General features: G+C 43.9%; 1 protein-coding gene across 3 annotated transcripts in view; it reads right to left on the reverse strand.

Moving 5' to 3' along the window:
• LOC143294059 (guanine nucleotide-binding protein G(o) subunit alpha-like) overlaps positions 1-17,500 on the reverse strand; it is a 184,960-nt gene that overhangs the window by 42,721 nt on the left and 124,739 nt on the right. Inside the window, exon 1 of one of the 3 annotated variants that reach the window (XM_076605475.1) lies at positions 5,536-6,517. The exons of the other annotated variants lie outside the window; for them this stretch is intronic. Within the exon in view, the coding sequence (XP_076461590.1) occupies positions 5,536-5,559 (24 nt within the window). The 5' untranslated portion in view covers positions 5,560-6,517. Of the gene's footprint in view, positions 1-5,535; positions 6,518-17,500 lie in introns of those variants that run through there. 3 annotated transcript variants of the gene reach the window in all.

A 17,500-nucleotide genomic window follows, 5' to 3' on the forward strand; every position in this document is an offset into this window, starting at 1 on the left:
ATCAAGTTCCACCAGAAAAAAAAAATCGTCTGCATGTCCCTGGATACTTTGTTTCAATCAGTCCATCAGAGGCGAGACTCCGCTGGTATCGGCCTTCAACGTATCGTTTACATTATCATATCTTAAAGCATTTTCTCATTCATTTTGTTTTAGAAATTTGTTTGATTTTATGTGAATGGTTTTATTTAAACAAACCTAGGAAGGCCACCGTGAACTTGGAATACCCTGCAAGCGCTTCAAGGACACCTTGAAGACAAACCTCAAAGCCTGTGACATAGACATCGCTTCCTGGGAAACTGATGCCCTTGACCGCTGTCGCTGGAGGATGCTGTGCTCTAGTGGCATAAAGACGTTTGAAAACAAGAGAATGCTGGCCATCAAGGAGAAGCGTGAGCGAAGGAAGCAGGGTTCAACTTCTGGAGATATTTTCCCTTGCAACACCTGTGGGAAGTGCTGCGCATCCAGAACCGGCCTCTTCTCCCATATGAGGACACACACCGACAGATAAGCCTGCCTGCCTACTCATCCGTCGGACCGGCGGGAGACTCCATCAGGATAGACTCTCACGGCCTGACCAGCACGATGGGTTTTATGAGAAGGTCAGGCATCTGTTTTTTCCTTCAATCAACGCAGACGTGGTGCAGCGCATATGGACCAGTCTGAACACTTTGACACATTGAAAACTGAGATACCTTGCATCCATTGTCCCGAAAGGACTGTGTCAGTGACGCTGAGAGACCTGATGTACGGATGTTCCTGAGAGGGTTGAAAAATGCATTTAGCTCTGGAAATATAGATTTATTGTACTGTGTTGTTCTCGTGTGTGGAGACCTCTGAAGCTACCAACACTTGTTCACCCGTGTACAGCTGAAGGTTGTGCTGTGTAAATGGTGCGTCGTGTCTCTCTGAACAATGTTCGTTCCACCCGTCACCTTCCTACTGTACAAATCAAATCAAATCAAATCAAATTATGGTGCTTAGAGCCTCGCCGACCACTACGGCCATCTCAAGGCTGTTGCCACGTTAATACCTACTACAAGAGTAACAAAATAAAAACACAATAAAAACAAGTCACCACTTTAAGCTTTCCACTCAAAGTTTAAAAAACCTTCCATAGTTTAAAACCTTCAAATCTGATTAAAACTGTTCACTTCTTTCAAGAAGTCCATCAGCGCCCACGGAGGGACATCACGAAACGAGGTTCCTACTGTACGTGCAAGGAGGATGTTGGTAGAACGGTCAAGACGCTCAGCTGCCAGCACAGTGTTCGTGAGGGTCTGCCGGGTTCAATTCCCCTCTCGCCCTCTCTCCCAAGTTCAGGAAAATCAAACGAGCGCCGAGTCAGTCATTCGGATGAGACGGATAAACCAAGGTAATCATGTGCAATGCAGCATGCGCTCTTGGCGCTCTGAAAAAGAACCCAAGGCAACAAGTGTAGTCCTCTGGCAAAATCATGGAGAAGAAATCACTCGGATAAGTACACATGCATGCACTCAAGGCTTGTCTATCTGTGCGCGTTGGATTATTACGCTGCTGGTCAGGAATCAGCCTTGCAGATGTAGTGTGGTGTAATTTGGATTTGTCCGAACGCACTGACACCTCCCTGAGAAGCGGAAATTGTATGATCAAAATGTGTCTTGTTTCTTCAACAACAACTACAACAACAACTACTACTACAACTACTAGAATGGAAGCTTACATGGCGTGGTACCCCCATCTCAGATGGGACTCACGGCACTTTACAAAAGAATATAGAAATTCAAGAACAAGTGACATAAACGTACGTGCAAATAAATCAACACAGGCAACATCACAGTCCCCGCATCACTTTGGCCCAAATCATTACCAACGCTCTCGATCATTATTACCAAATCATTACCAACGCTCTCGATCATTATTACCAAATCATTACCAACACACTCGATCATCATTACCAAATCATTACCAACACACTCGATCATTATTACCAAATCATTACCAACACACTCGATCATTATTACCAAATTATTACCAACACACTCGATCATTATTACCAAATCATTACCAACAGCACTCGATCATTATTACCAAATCATTACCAACAGCACTCCATCATTATTACCAAATCATTACCAACCGCACTCGATCATTATTACCAAATCATTACCAACGCACTCGATCATTATTACCAAATCATTACCAACGCTCTCGATCATTATTACCAAATCATTACCAACGCTCTCGATCATTATTACCAAATCATTACCAACACATCATTACCAACGCTCTCGATCATTATTACCAAATCATTACCAACACACTCGATCATTATTACCAAATCATTACCAACACATCATTACCAACGCTCTCGATCATTATTACCAAATCATTACCAACACACTCGATCATTATTACCAAATCATTACCAACACACTCGATCATTATTACCAAATCATTACCAACACACTCGATCATCATTACCAAATCATTACCAACACACTCGATCATTATTACCAAATCATTACCAACGCACTCGATCATTATTACCAAATCATTACCAACGAACTGCCAGCAAACCTGGGAGAGACAACAACCAAAAATTTCGAGGGAAAAGGCGAGGCATTACACTCCATTGCAAGACCTTTCAGCGGCCTCGACAGACATCGGTGAAACGCTGAAGACAAAGAAAAGAATGGGATAACCGGCAGAGAGGGGGGGGGGGGGAGTATTGGGGGGAGGGGGGGGTTATGGGGGGGGGGGGGGAGAAGAGGGTATGCGCGCGGAAATTATGGGTGGTGGGAAATAATCCACAGAACTGAAGCGCGAGATATAAAGCAGATCACCTCCATTCAATCCATACGTTGAATGTCCTTGTGTGAATTGAACAGACGTGGATCGCCCACGAAAAGATTGCCACCCCTTTTACCCTAGAATATAGAAGTAAATAAACAAAAAAGGTAGAATTTAAATGGAGAGAGACAGACAGACAGACAGAGACAGAGACAGAGAGACAGAGAAACGTGAAACTAGGCAACAGTCATGACTCTTGTCTCTCTCTGTGCCACTCTCCTTCGTGTATATTTCATATCATTACTCTCTCCCTCTCACTCTCTCTCTCTCTATCTCTCTCTCTCTTTGTCTCTCTCTGTGTCTTTCTCCTTCGTGTCTATTTCATATCATTACTCTCACTCTCTCTTTCTCACTCTCTCTCTCTCTCTCTCTCTCTTTGTCTCTCTCTGTGTCTCTCTTTCGTGTCTGTTTCATATCATTACTCTCTCTCTCTCTCTCTCTCTCTCTCTCTCTCTCTTTGTCTCTCTAGAGTCTCTCTCTTTCGAGTCTATTTTATATCATCTCTCTCTCTCTCTCTCTCTCTCTCTCTCTCTCTCTCTCTCTCTCTCTCTCTCTCTCCCTCTCTCTCTCTCTCTCTTTGTCTCTCTAGTGTCTTTCTCTTTCGAGTCTATTTTATATCATCTCTCTCTCTCTCTCTCTCTCTCCCTCTCTTTGTCTCTCTGGTGCCTTTCTCCTTCGAGTCTCTCTGTCCTTCGTGTCTATATTATTACTCTCTCTCCCTGTCTCTGTCTCTCTCTCTCTCTGCCTTTCTCATTCGCGCCTATTTTTTAAATTTTTTATCATTACGCCGTACCTCCGCCATCCCCCCCCCCAATCTCTCTCTCTCTCTCTCTCTCTCTCTCTCTCTCTCCCTGCCCCTCTTTATTCCCCTCCTCTCTCTTTCAAACAGGGGGAAAACAACAGAGGCTTATCATTAGGAGGCGAGAGAAGACAAAATTGCTGGAATCGTATGCGTCAGACCTCTTTGACCTGGATATTGTATGCCGCCTGCTAGCGCCCGTCTCTCTGTCTCTCGCTCTCTCTCTCTCCCTCTCTCCTTTCTTTAGTTTTTTTCTCTGTTCGTTTATATTCTTGGTATTTTGTTTGTTTCTGCGGTTTTTGTGTTTTGTTGTTTGTTATTGTTGTTGTTTTGTTTTTTTTCAATAATTCTATCATTCTTCCTGTCTTCTTTGCCGCCTGCTGAAGTTTGAATTGATTTATTTTTACAACCGTCGTCACACGCACGACCATGACACTTTTTTTTTCTTTCTTGTTGTTGTTGTTGTTGCTGTGCTGCATGACCCATTTCTTTGCTTCCCCCCCCCCCACCCCCCCCCCCCCCACCCTGTTGCTTCTTTTCTGTGTTTGTTCCTGTCTTTCTTCTTCTTTGTCTGTTTTGATTTTCGTGTTCTTTCCTTCTTTTGTCGTACTTGAGTTTCTCCCTGTCGTCATCAAAACTAAGTGTCTCATGCGTCACTGCGTCTCCCCATAGAAGGTAGCAGACAGTAGCCTACAGATGCACACGTTACTGTTACGTTCATTTGCATGATACACCGGCATGTATGGAACATTATATAAACATCATCATCATCAACATTATCATATCCGTGCTACGAGCAACTCAGCTTCCTTTTTCTTCTCCCATCTCCAACCTCCCCGCACCTTCTCTTCCAAATACGACACCTTGGCAACGGTATGTCAACTTCAGGGTTTCATGACAAATCCTGAGTGAACTGAGAACAATACATTCCAAAAAATGATTACTGATTTCCTCATTTCATTTGCTGCCTTTTCTCTCTCTTTTTTTTTGGGGGGGGGGGGGGGGGGGGGGGGGGGGGGGAAGGGACTCACGCAAACATGAATCACACACATACTGAAGAGGAGAGAGAAATAAAGGGAGAGAACCGTTTGGATATGTTTGTGTGCTTTTTTTTTTTTTTTTTTTTTTTTTTTTTTTGACTCACTTGTGTAAACAAAGTGAGTCTATGTTTTAACCCGGTGTTCGGTTGTCTGTGTGTGTGTGTGTCTGTGGTAAACTTTAACATTGACATTTTCTCTGCAAATACTTTGTCAGTTGACACCAAATTTGGCATAAAAATAGGAAAAATTCAATTCCTTCCAGTCATCTTTAACACAATATTGCACCTCTGGGATGGGCACAAAAAAAGCCTAATTATATGCAAACTGCATTTACTGTTATATTTATATATTTTTTTGTATTCTCTAAACTTGGCACTTTGACCTCTTATTCTGACACAACAACAAGAGGAGTCATTACTATCATTTTTTGTTCAAACAGGAACTTCTTTTGCTAAGCATGGAATTTTTATTTATTTTGCAAACGTTTTGGTGCATATAGTAAAAAAGGGAAATTACTCTGTAATTAATGCTAGGGGACGTAATTTATCACAAGTGAGTCTTGAAGGCATTGCCTCTCTTGTTTTATTTGTTGTGCTGCACGTCCAGTGTCTGTTGTTTCCCATTCATTTCTGTCCTGTGCTATATCTCCATCTCTATGAACAAGAGAAAGGATACTGAGATATTTGGAGACAGACAGATAACACATGTTTTATAAAGGGTTAAATGCAAACAGATGAAATATAAGACAAACAGACACAATAGCACAGCATTATTGGAGTAGAGTAGAGAAAGGAAAATAGGAACAGAGACAAAATAGCACATAATTATAACAGTAGAGCACAGCATAGATAGGAACTAAGACTTCACCTTTCGCTTGAGTGTGATAGCCATTGTGTAGATTTCCTCGGAGTCCTTGTCAAGTTTATGTCCCGAAGAGGGTAAATACGAAACAAACTGTCTGACAACTGTTGATGTCAGCTAAACACCCAAACACCCTCAGTGATTTCCTATTGAAATGCCTGAGCAGGTTTCTTCACCAAGAAATGTTCAGTCTCGTGCAAATGATTGACTTGAATTTCGTGTCTTGATTTCGCCCATCAGAAACTAAGCTGAACTTCGTTGTACAGTCACAAACGTATATACACAAACTGATGATCACATTTTCAAAAGCTGCATTGGAACAAACACCCACGACCGTCCGATCATCCCCAAACCATGACCATGTTATAGTCCACCTCCGACGCAGAACGCACAAGTTTCCCTTCTCCTTGCAGCCAATGCAGCTGGGCTTCAGTTTCCATTAACGATTGCAGCTTCCGGTATTTTTCAGGAATGCGATAGTTCTTTCCAGTCGATAACTAACTGGGTGCAGTTTTCTGGTGTGTCTTGAGTGTCGACACAAACGATGGCTGTGTTTTCTTCTGTGGCAATAAGGAAAATGGGTTCAGAAATAAGTCTCCCACGTCAACATAGAACAGACTCTGCCTTTTACCAACAGCAGCACAGGGACTGACTGCCTTCGGCAACAGTCTTCCAAGGCTTTTTTCCACCACGTTTACAAAAGTAACAAAAGTAGCATGTTGCCTCTGTTAATACAATACATGGAACAACAGTCTTAAGTCAGATTTTGTTTCCTCATACTTTACGTTGCACAGTTCCTCTTCTGACCCCCTGTATCATAAACGCTATCTTGTCAGCTTGTACTTTCGTCCCCACAGTTTCTTTTGACCGGTGTATCACAAACACTAACATTTCAGACAGACATTCACCAACACCACGACCCCCCCGCGAGCACAGCACTGACAGCCAACGCGGCGACAGACATGTAAACATGTGCCAGTCACACTGTCAACACAGACAGGAACAAACCGTTGGCTGTGACATTAAAGCCCGCGCCTGCAGGATGACAGGTTTGCTGATGTCTGTCAAACCTCTCCTCTCCCCCTCTCCCCCCCCCCTCTCCACCTGCAGGGAGGAGACGTGGTGCTGAATGCCTCCCGCGTCAGACCTGTCCAACACATCTCGGAAATGCTATCCTTGTGGCCAAGGATACGCAAAACAAACGGTTTGCCTTGCAACGGACAACAATCAAACAAACAAAAAAACAAAACAAAACAAAAAAAAGAAACAGGTGAAAGGAATTCATCTCCGTTTGCTGCTCCGGAAATTGCGTGGGCGCACTATAATACGTGCACGTGTGAGCTGTCAGAAAAACATGGACAGTGACTGATCCTCTCCCCACTCCCTCCCTCACACACACACACACACACACACACACACACACACACATTCATTCATTCACTCCCCCTCCCCCCAACACACACACACACAACCGTACAATTACTTTTCCTGGACCAGTGTTGTTTATCCCATCCATCAGAACAGACTTACAAAAAAACAAAAAAAACAAACACTACTCTTGATTCCCCACATCTTTGCTACATCCAGATGTATTCGTATTTCTCTCTCACACACCTTTTTTTTAATTTGAAACGAAGTCAAATTTTGGCACCGTCAACAAAAATCTCCATCAGATTCTTCTACCAAGACTGCCTTTGATATATCTGCGAAGCTGTTCAACCCCTATCCTCTTTCCCGCAACAGACCGAAACATTCCAAATTTCGGGGGATTCGTTGTTCTCCCACTCCAGTTCTCTCTCCCTCTCTCTCTCCCTCTCTCTCTCTCTCTCCCCATGCTTGAACTTTTAATCATTGAATAAAAATCGTTCTGAGCTCTGAGTTCTCTCTCTCTCTCTCTCTCTCCCTCTCTCTCTCTCTCTCCCCATGCTTGAACTTTTAATCATTGAATAAAAATCGTTCTGAGCTCTGAGTTCTCTCTCTCTCTCTCTCTCTCTCTCTCTCTCTCTCTCTCTCTCTCTCCGTCTCTCTCTCTCTCTCTCCTCCCTCTCTCTCTCTCTCTCTCTCTCCGTCTCTCTCTCTCTCTCTCCTCCCTCTCTCTCTCCTCCCTCTCTCTCTCTCTCTCTCCGTCTCTCTCTCTCTCTCTCTCTCTCTCTCTCTCTCTCTCTCTCTCTCTCTCTCTCTCTCTCCCTCTTTCTCTGTTTAGAAAGATCACAGCAAAAAACGAACGGATCCTTTGATCGGTTTGAACGAGATGAAGCACCCAAATCAAAACTGCCTGGATCCGTGTCTGGACTGAACGGAAGTCATTGTGCTTTGTGAAGAACGTCTTTCCTTTCATCAGTTTGATCAATACCCCATCCAACCTGTTCCATTTCTGAAATGGCATAGCCCAACAATAAACCTCTCTCTCTCTCTCTCTCTCTCTCTCTCTGCCTTTTCAAAAATAAAACGAACGAAAGTGACCATCTATCTATCTATCTGTCTGTCTATATATACATATACATATACTTACTTTTCCTGCATTTGGTAGACTCTCAAGGCCTGACCATCGGGTGTATAGGTATGTAGGTCTGGGGCATCTGTTCCCTCCCTCGCCCCCCCCCCCCCACCCCCTCCCATCTCCCTCCTCATTTCATTAAGATGTAGTGTAGCGCATAAGGATCAGGCTGCACACTTTGACGCCTCTGTAAATGTGAAACCACCCCTGCTTTTACCATTGCATCATGAACAACCTCTGGCAAGAATAATGATGATGATGATATTGATCAAAATAATAATATTTAAACTGATACTGATGATAGTAATGGGTTTGGTTTTTTCAAACAAACAATAATAATAACACTTCACTAGCAATAACTTCTAAAGTCATATGCTCAGAAAGACCAACACGACAGTGTGTAAACAAGTGCGATTAAACCGCCAACATGTTTTGTGTGTGTGTCTTCACAAGTGACTGAGAACGTTGATGTTTTTGACTTTTTGCATTCATTATCAGTTGTTTCGCTTGTCAGCTTAACGACTTCTCTTTTACGAAAGTCCTTTAAGTAATTTCCTGTAATTGTATTTAGATTTTTTTTTTTCAAATTTCACCCTCATTTCACCGTCATTTGCCCAGTTTCCCACAATCCTCCATTCATTCATATCTCCCACCCCTTCTAACCGATAATACTCAAATGTATTCATAAATACTTTAACAAAATGTCTTCAATCACTGATATGTGTTGCTGTTGTGATTTCTTTATACAGTTATTACGGCATTAAAGAAAAAAGAAAAAAACAACGCAGATAATCACAGTTCAGTGTTGGTGTCAGTATCCAATCATCAGTTTCAAAGAAGGCGACAAACGCTTGTGGACTGATCCATATACGCTCCACCACCTCTACTTAACAAAAAAAAAAGAAAGAAAAAAAAAAAAAAGAGGGAGGGTGGTGGTGTGCAGCGAGAACGGACAGACACCCGACGTAAGTACAGCAATCACAGGACTGCTGATTATGTCAACACTTTCCTCTCCTCCTCCTCCTACACACACACACACACACACACATACACACACACACACACACACACACACACACACACACACACACACACACACACACACACCACACACACACATACACACACACCCGCACTCACACCACACACACACACACACACACACACACACACACACACACACACACACACCACACACACACACATACACACACACTCTCTCTCTCTATCTATCTCTTCCTCTCTCTCTCTCACTCACACCACACACACATACTCTTTCTCTCTCTCTCTCTCACACACACACACACTCACACCACACACATACACTCACTCACACACACACACACACACACACACACACACACACACATCATGTACTGATGACGCGAATGGTTGGTTGCTCAGTGCACTTGCCTCGCTGACCAGCGTTCGACCAGCCAGTTAAATCAAACACTCTCATGAATGCTCTGAGTCAGTCAGCCACGGCGTGAGACGGGGATGATACCCTTTGCAAACGGCGCTGCCTTTTCACGGACAACAACAACAACAATACAGTAATGATACTGCATTCAGGGAGGAATTAATCTCTGCTTTCTGCTGCAGGCTGCCGCAGCTGCTGCTGCTGCTGCTGCTGCACACCGAACTGACGTGGGCTGTTTGTCACTTCTTGGGTGGGCCTCCGTCTGTTGCGGCACACGTGTGTGTGTGTGTGTGTGTGTGTGTGTGTGTGTGTGTGTGTGTGTGTGTGTGTGTGTGACTGAGCTGTCAGAAAGAAAAACAACAACATGCATGGATATTGATTGATCTTCCTCCGTCCTCTGTCTCCACCCACCTGCCTACCTGTCTGTCTCTGCCTCTCCTTTTTCTCTCTCGATGTCTGTCTATCTCAGTATCTATCTCAGCATCTCTCTCTCTCTCTCTCTCTCTCTCTCTCTATATATATATATATATATATATATATATATATATATATATATATATATATATATATAACCTTTGCTCTGACAACATTAAACTAAATCATATTCTTGTCCCAATCAAACTTATCCAACTAAATTGCCTGCTTCTTCCGTTCAGTCCCTTCAGCGCATGCAAAACTCTGCTGCCCGACTCGTCCTCAGAAAGAAAAGAATTTACAGCTTATTGCTGCTCTGCTGTGAAAAATTATATGGCATGTTTTCTGTCTGTATAAGAAACGTGTTCAATCGAAATTGAGACACACTATATTGAATCCACTCTCGGTGCTTTGGAGTCGGTTGGGAACAGAACATTCCACGGTGTGATATTGGCTACTGATGGGAGTGGAGCACATCACTCCTCTTTTGCAACACTCCACTGGCTCCCTATTTCACACAGAATAAAGTGCAAGATCAGCACTCTATGTTATAAATGTATTCACAAACCAGCCCTTTCCTATCTCTGTGGCTGCCTTCACCTCTACACTCCATCTCGCTCACTACGATCGGCTTCGGATCCACGCTGTTTTCGCATACTTAGATTCAAACACTCGACTGTTGGCCGCCGTTCTTTCTCTGTCTCTGGACCTTGCAATTGGAATGATCTTCCTCTTTCTCTTCGTCAAGTCTCCACACTCAGCTCTTTCATGTCTGGCCTCAAAACCCACCTCTTCCCAAAATAGCCTCCCTCCCCTGCCTCTTCCTTGTCTTCAGTTTCTCCATTTTTTGAGTTATGCATGCGTGTGAATGACTGGTGCGAAAGCGCTTTGATTTGTCTCTGCACATGATTCAGCGCCATATAAATACCATTATTATTATTATTACTTTTCTGTGTATACATCTCTCTCTCTCTCTCTCTCTCTCTCTCTCTCTCTCTCTCTCTCTCTCTCTCTCTCTCTCTCTCTTTCTCCAGAGAGAGACATGGAGAGAAATTCACACACATGTATACACAGAAAGGTTGGATAAGTTTGATTATGGCTGGACCATGCTATAGTTTAATGTTGTCAGCACACACACACACACACACACACACACACACACACGCACACACACACACACACACACACACACACGCACACACACACACACACACACACACACACACACACACACACACACACACACACACACACACACAATGTGCGTGGACAAAGACAGACAGTGGCAAACAGAGACAAGCGGAGATGAAGAGAGAAGGCGGACAGGCTGGAAGGGAGGTGGCGTGTGGATGAAGCAGGGTAAGAGGGGTGGGGGGGGGGAGTAGATTCGAATGAGGAGGGTTGGGGGCGAGAAGAGGTTATCTAAAAGTAGGCTCACGCTCTCAGCCATATGATCTTTCAGCCTCTTCAGAGGAAATAACCGGAGGAAGAAAGAAGGGGAAAACGAGCAGTCTTTTAGGATGCACATCCACGGCAGTGGTTCACGTAAGAGCTGAGTGTAACGTGATTAACTTGCACCTGTGCACAAACGTAAAATGTCCTTATTGTAATCTGAACTGGACGTAAATGGTGCACAAAATGAGGGCCATAACCGCTCAGCGAATTTGCAAACGCGTGCACACACACACACACACACACACACACACACACACACACACACACACACACACGCATGCACGCACGCAGCCCCCCTCCCCCCTCCCACACACACACACTCGCACTCATATGCAGAGAGTGAGAGAAAGAGAGAGCGCAGTTGGTGAAATCGAAATCTTTGTCAAGTTCAAAGATGTCATGCATGTGTTTCTCTGCGAATAGTTTATGATTCAATGTGTTTGCTGCACATGCAAAATATTGTTCATGTAAGATTGTTGTGCCGCATCACAACAATCTAACCAAGACGGAGACAATAATGAACCAACTTTTTGCACGTGAAGCAACCACACTGAACAATGAGCTGTTCACAGTGAAACACACTCAACATGGACCTTTCTCTCTCTCTCTTTCTCAACCTGTGAAGGATTTAGATTTCACCCTGTTACACCCACACACATCCGTACATAAACATGCATGCATCACACAAACACACACGTGTGCGCGTGCACACGCACACACACACACACACACACACACACACACACACACACACACACACATCATGCCCATGGAGACGGACAGTGACAAACAGAGACAATCGGAGATGGAGAGAGGAGGCGAAGAGGCTGGAGGGGACGTAGCGTGTGGATGACTCAGGGTAAAGGTCCGTTTATACAGAGCGCGAACGCGAACGCGAAATCATGTACTGTATGACAAAGCAGACAAAGATTTAAGGTCCGTTTATACAGAGCGCGAACGCGAACGCGTCCAACGCGAACACGAACGCGAACGCGACTTTTGAGCAGTTTTGCCATTCAAATAGAGCACGAACCCAAAACGCGGAAAACCGTCGACGGTAAACAGGTAAAATAAAATTAATTTCAATCACATACCTGTCAGTCCGACTTTGTCCAATTGCTTTCCATATGTCTCTTTTTTTCCATGATGTCTTTGTAATCTTTGTCTGCTTTGTCATACAGTACATGATTCTTCTCAATTTCAAGAATCATGGCTTCTGTCTTGTCCATTGTCTTGTCCATTCTTCTCCAAACTTCACAAGCAAAGTAGACTGACGCTAGTGCCTAGCTTTTTCTTGGAACGGTCAGGCGTTCAAGTTTCTATTTGTGGAAATGATGCAAGGGAAGTACCTGCTGATTGGTTGATAGCAAAAAAGCCGCGCGACCTTCTGAGAAAATTCGCTCTGGGGGCAATCAAGGCGGTCGTTCGCGCGAACAAAAATTTGTTCGCGTTCGCACTCTATTTGAACGGTTCCTCTACAAATGACTAAAATATTCCAGGACGAAAAACCACGTTCGCTTTCGCGTTCGCGCTCTGTATAAACGGACCTTAAGGGGGAGCGGGGAGGGGGGTGGAGGGAGGTTCAAATGAGGAGGGAAAGGAGCGAGAGGAGGTTATCTCAAAGTAGGCCTACCGCTCTCAGCTGTATGATCTTTCAACCTCTTCAAAGGAAATAACCAGAGGAAGAAAGCAGGGGAAAACGTGCAGTCTTTCAGGACGCACTGCACATCCATGGCAGTGGTTAACGCAAGAGCTAAGTGTAACGCGATTAACATGCAACCCGGTGCAGAAACGTAAAATGTCCTTATTGTAATCTGCACTTGACGCAAATGGTGCACAAAAAGCGGGTCATAACCGCTTGGCGAATTTGCAAACGCGCATACATGCCAGTGCGCACTCACACATACACACCCAGAGGCATGTAGACACTGACTGACTGAAACCATTTATTGTCAGATTAACTGTTTCTTGTACTGACATTTTCGCAACCATTTGAATAAAATATTAACTGAGCAACACAAGGAAATTCAGATTTGAGGGAAGGTATGATTTAAAAAACAAAAACAAAAAACAACAACAAAAAAACAACAACAACCAAACATATTTAACAAATCAAGTTACCAAACTTCATTAATATCATTATCTCAAAAAATATTCTAACGCACACACATACTCACATACGTTTCTCCCCCAACCTCTCCCTACATACATCCATGCATGCACACAAACGCCCATTATAATTATATAGCATGTAGACACACAGACACACACACACACACACACACACACACTTACACACACACACACACACACACACACACACACACACACACACACACACACACAGTCATATCTGAAAATAATAAAAACCCCTGCAAAGCAACACACTCCATGACATACTATCTGATCCATTAAGCATCACACGGGGTATGACATATTTTCCAGACAACTGGGGATAACACCTCGGCATCCCATGAGGGTAATAATCATCTGCTGCATGTCATAACAGCATACGTAACATCCTCATGCTTCCTGTTTTTCATGTCGCAGACAGCTCAGACCGATACCAGTGAACATGTTCCAGCACATACAATAAAGATAAGAGAAGCGTCTTTATCATAACCCAGCGCAGCTTCTTTGAATTTCTGTATGACTCAGAACGCGCGCACGCGTGTGTATGTGTATAGATGTACGTATGTGCACACACACACACACACACACACACACACACTCTCTCTCTCTCTCTCTCTCTCCCTGTGTGTGTGTGTGTGTGTGTGTGTGTGTGTGTGTGTGTGCAATGCAGACAAATCCGTAAAAATACTTTACAACTTCTAAGCTGTTCTGATACAAATGAAGTCTTCTTTCTCCTTTTTTCATTTTTATTTTTTACTTCCCTCTTCCTTATCCTGATATTCTGAAGTCTTCTCCGCCCCCTCCGCCCCCCCCCCCCCCCCCCCCCAACACCCTCCCTCCCCCATTGTCTACATTCACCATCTTCGAGGGCTGGATGACATTGCTCACTCTGTTACCCTCAGAAAAAAAAAAAAACCGACAATTCGTTCGCTCACAACGTTCGCAGTTCTCTCTCGCGGCCACAGCACGTGAAAATCCACAGGGACACACGTCGCTCACAGAATCGGGCGATCACCACGGCCAAACTGCCTTTAATTGCTGCTCTTTGAGTCTCAAAGAGTGGGTACTCGAGTCGATTTTCGACAGAGATGGGGTACATTATAGCCAGGCTTCAGTTTTCTCGGCAAAATCTCTGTATTTCTTATCTTTTGCCTGTCTGTCTGCCCTCCTCTCTCTCTCTCTCTCTCTCTCTATGTATCTCTTGTCTCCTCACATCTCTCTCTCTCTCTCTCTTTGTATCTCGTCTCCTCACATCTCTCTCTCTCTCTCTTTGTATCTCTTGTCTCCTCACATCTCTCTCTCTCTCTCTCTCTCTCTCTCTCTCTCTCTCTCCCGTGACTAACTCGCTGTCTTTGTCTCTGTCTCTGTCACTCTCGTGTTTGTCTGTTTCTCTGTGTCTGCCTGCGTCTCTGTCTGCCTCTCTACCTCTCTCTACCTGTCTCTCTCTTTCTCTATCTCCCTCACGACTGTCTGTCTGTCTCGTGCCTGCTCCCATCACTCTCTCTCTCTCTGTCTTTCTCTCTATCCCTCTCTCTCTCTCGCATGCCCCTCCTCTCCCCCCCCCCCCTCCCCACCAACTCTCCCCCTCTCTCCTGTAACAGGGGAAAGACAACAACACCACCACCAGGCCTGTGTCATAAAGTGTCGAGAGAGGACAGACGATTGGCCGTATCGTGTGCGTCACTGAGCTCTTCTTTGACCTGGTTACTGCCGTGTGCTTGCTTGACGCTGCTGTCTTGAAGTTCTGACTTTCGGTAACTCTCTGTCTGTCGGTCTGTCTGTCTGTCTTTCTCCCGTGTCACTTGTTGATTTTTTTTTTGTTCTGGTTTAACCTTCCACACATGCAAATCCTGAAACTTTTGTTGTTGTTGTTTGTGCGTGCTGTGCGTGATATGGAGAGATGGTCTGGAAGTAACGCGTCCGCCTAGGAAGCGAGAGAATCTGAGCACGATGGTTCGAAACACGGCTCAGCCGCCGATATTTTCTCCCCCTCCACTAGACCTTGAGTGTTGGTCTGGACGCTAGTCATTCGGATGAGACGATAAACCGAGGTCCCTTGTGCAGCATGCACTTAGCGCACGTAAAAGAACCCACGGCAACAAAAGGGTTGTTCCTGGCAAAGTTTTGTAGAAAAATCCACTTCGATAAAAAAAACAAACAAATCTGCACGTAGGAAAAAATTATTAAAAAAATGGGTGGCGCTGTAAATGCAGCGACGCGCTCTCCCTGGGGGGAGAGAGAGCAGCCCGAATTTCACACAGAGAAATCTGTTGTGACAAAACTTGAAGAGAAATAAAGAGAGAGAAATTACTTCTCTGTTTTTCCCTCCTTTAAAAAATAAAAAATAAAAAATAAAAATAAAAATAAATAAAAATTCCCGCTGTTTATTTTCATTCCTTTTCTTTGTTTCTATCTTTGTTTCTATCTTTGTTTCTTTCTTTGTTTCTATCTTTGTTTCTTTCTTTGTTTCTATCTCGTGCGTCTGCTGGCCAGTGACGTGTGTCTATTATATCTACATCACGTTATACTGCAATGGTCGCATTACATTCCTAAAATAAATGCTGTGTTGTATTTAAGTCTGTGATCATGATGACGTGGTGGGTGCAGCCTGTTTCCGTTTCCCTTTTTCCGGTTCGTAGGGTTTGGCGAAGAGAGAGGAAATAGCGGAATAACTGTCGCTTAGCCATGCTATGTATAGCATGTTTCCTAACTAAACACTCGTTGAGTATTCTCTGCATACGCAACTGCATGTTTGGTGCATATCTGTTATGCATGTGTGGGTGTATGTGTGAATGTGTGTCTTCATGTTTTAAATTTATTTGCTTATTTATCATCATTACTGTCTTATTTATTTATTTATTATTATTATTATTATTATTATTATTTTATTATCATTACTACTACCTTTTTATATCATAATTATTATTTATTTATTTATTTGTTTATGTAAGCTTATCTATTATTTATTCACCGTTTTTTTTCTCAAGGCCTGACTAAGCGCGTTGGGTTACGCTGCTGGTCAGGCATCTGCTTGGCAGATGTGGTGTAGCGTATATGGATTTGTCCGAACGCAGTGACGCCTCCTTAAGCTACTGAAACTGAAACTGAGTATTCTCTCTCTCTCTCTCTCTCTCTCTCTCTCTCTCTCTCTCTCTCTCTCCTCTCTCTCTCTCTCTCCCCTTATTTATACGCTTGCCAATCTTGGTTTATTAAACTGGAAAGGTGATGCTCTTTTTATGTAATTCGTTTCCGTTTGTGATGCGACGTGTGTGTAACAGATATACCTCTCTCTCTCTCTCTCTCTCTCTCTCTCTCTCTCTCTCCATGCCTAAACTTTTAATCCTTGAATAAAAAACGTTCTGAGCTCTGAGATCTCTCCCTCTGTCTCTCTCTCTCTGTCTGTCTCTCTCTCTCTCATTCTTTTCTTCTTTCTCTCATATTGCTAATATCCTGATATGTTTGATCCAATCATACATATACTCTTTTTATCATTGATTATTGTGCAGTCGTACACACTGTTCAAGGCGAGAATTGGGTGTTTAAAAAAAACAGTACACGCTGTGTGCATGCGTGAGTGCGTGCGTGTGTTAGTCTATATATACATGTGTGTGTGTGTGTGGAGGAGAGTGAGAGTGGAGTTGGGGGTTAGGGGGGAACCTTGGCAGATTTCCAGGCACACTCAGGCTCACGATCAGGTTCCAGACGTTTTAGGGGATTGAACATGCCAAGAAAAAGAGACGGACATGCTCTCCCTGTCATTGTCGCATATTTCTCATTTTTCACAACTTTGTTCACACGAACTGAAGAGGGAGTGTGGGCGGGAGTGAGTAGAGGTGAGACAGCGAGCGAGCGAGCTAGTGAGAGAGAGAGAGAGAGAGAGAGAGAGAGAGAGAGAGAGAGAGAAAGAGAGACAGATACAGAGATATAGGCAGAGAAAGAGAGGGAGAGAGAGAAAGAGAGAGAAATGGAAAGAGGTAAAGAGAGAGAGAGAAAGAGAAAGAGAGAGACAGACATAGAGAGAGACAGAAACAGAGAGAGAGAGAGAGCCTCCA

Source organism: Babylonia areolata, chromosome 19, assembly GCF_041734735.1.
Source record: "Babylonia areolata isolate BAREFJ2019XMU chromosome 19, ASM4173473v1, whole genome shotgun sequence".
Classification (NCBI taxonomy): Eukaryota; Metazoa; Mollusca; class Gastropoda; order Neogastropoda; family Buccinidae; genus Babylonia; species Babylonia areolata.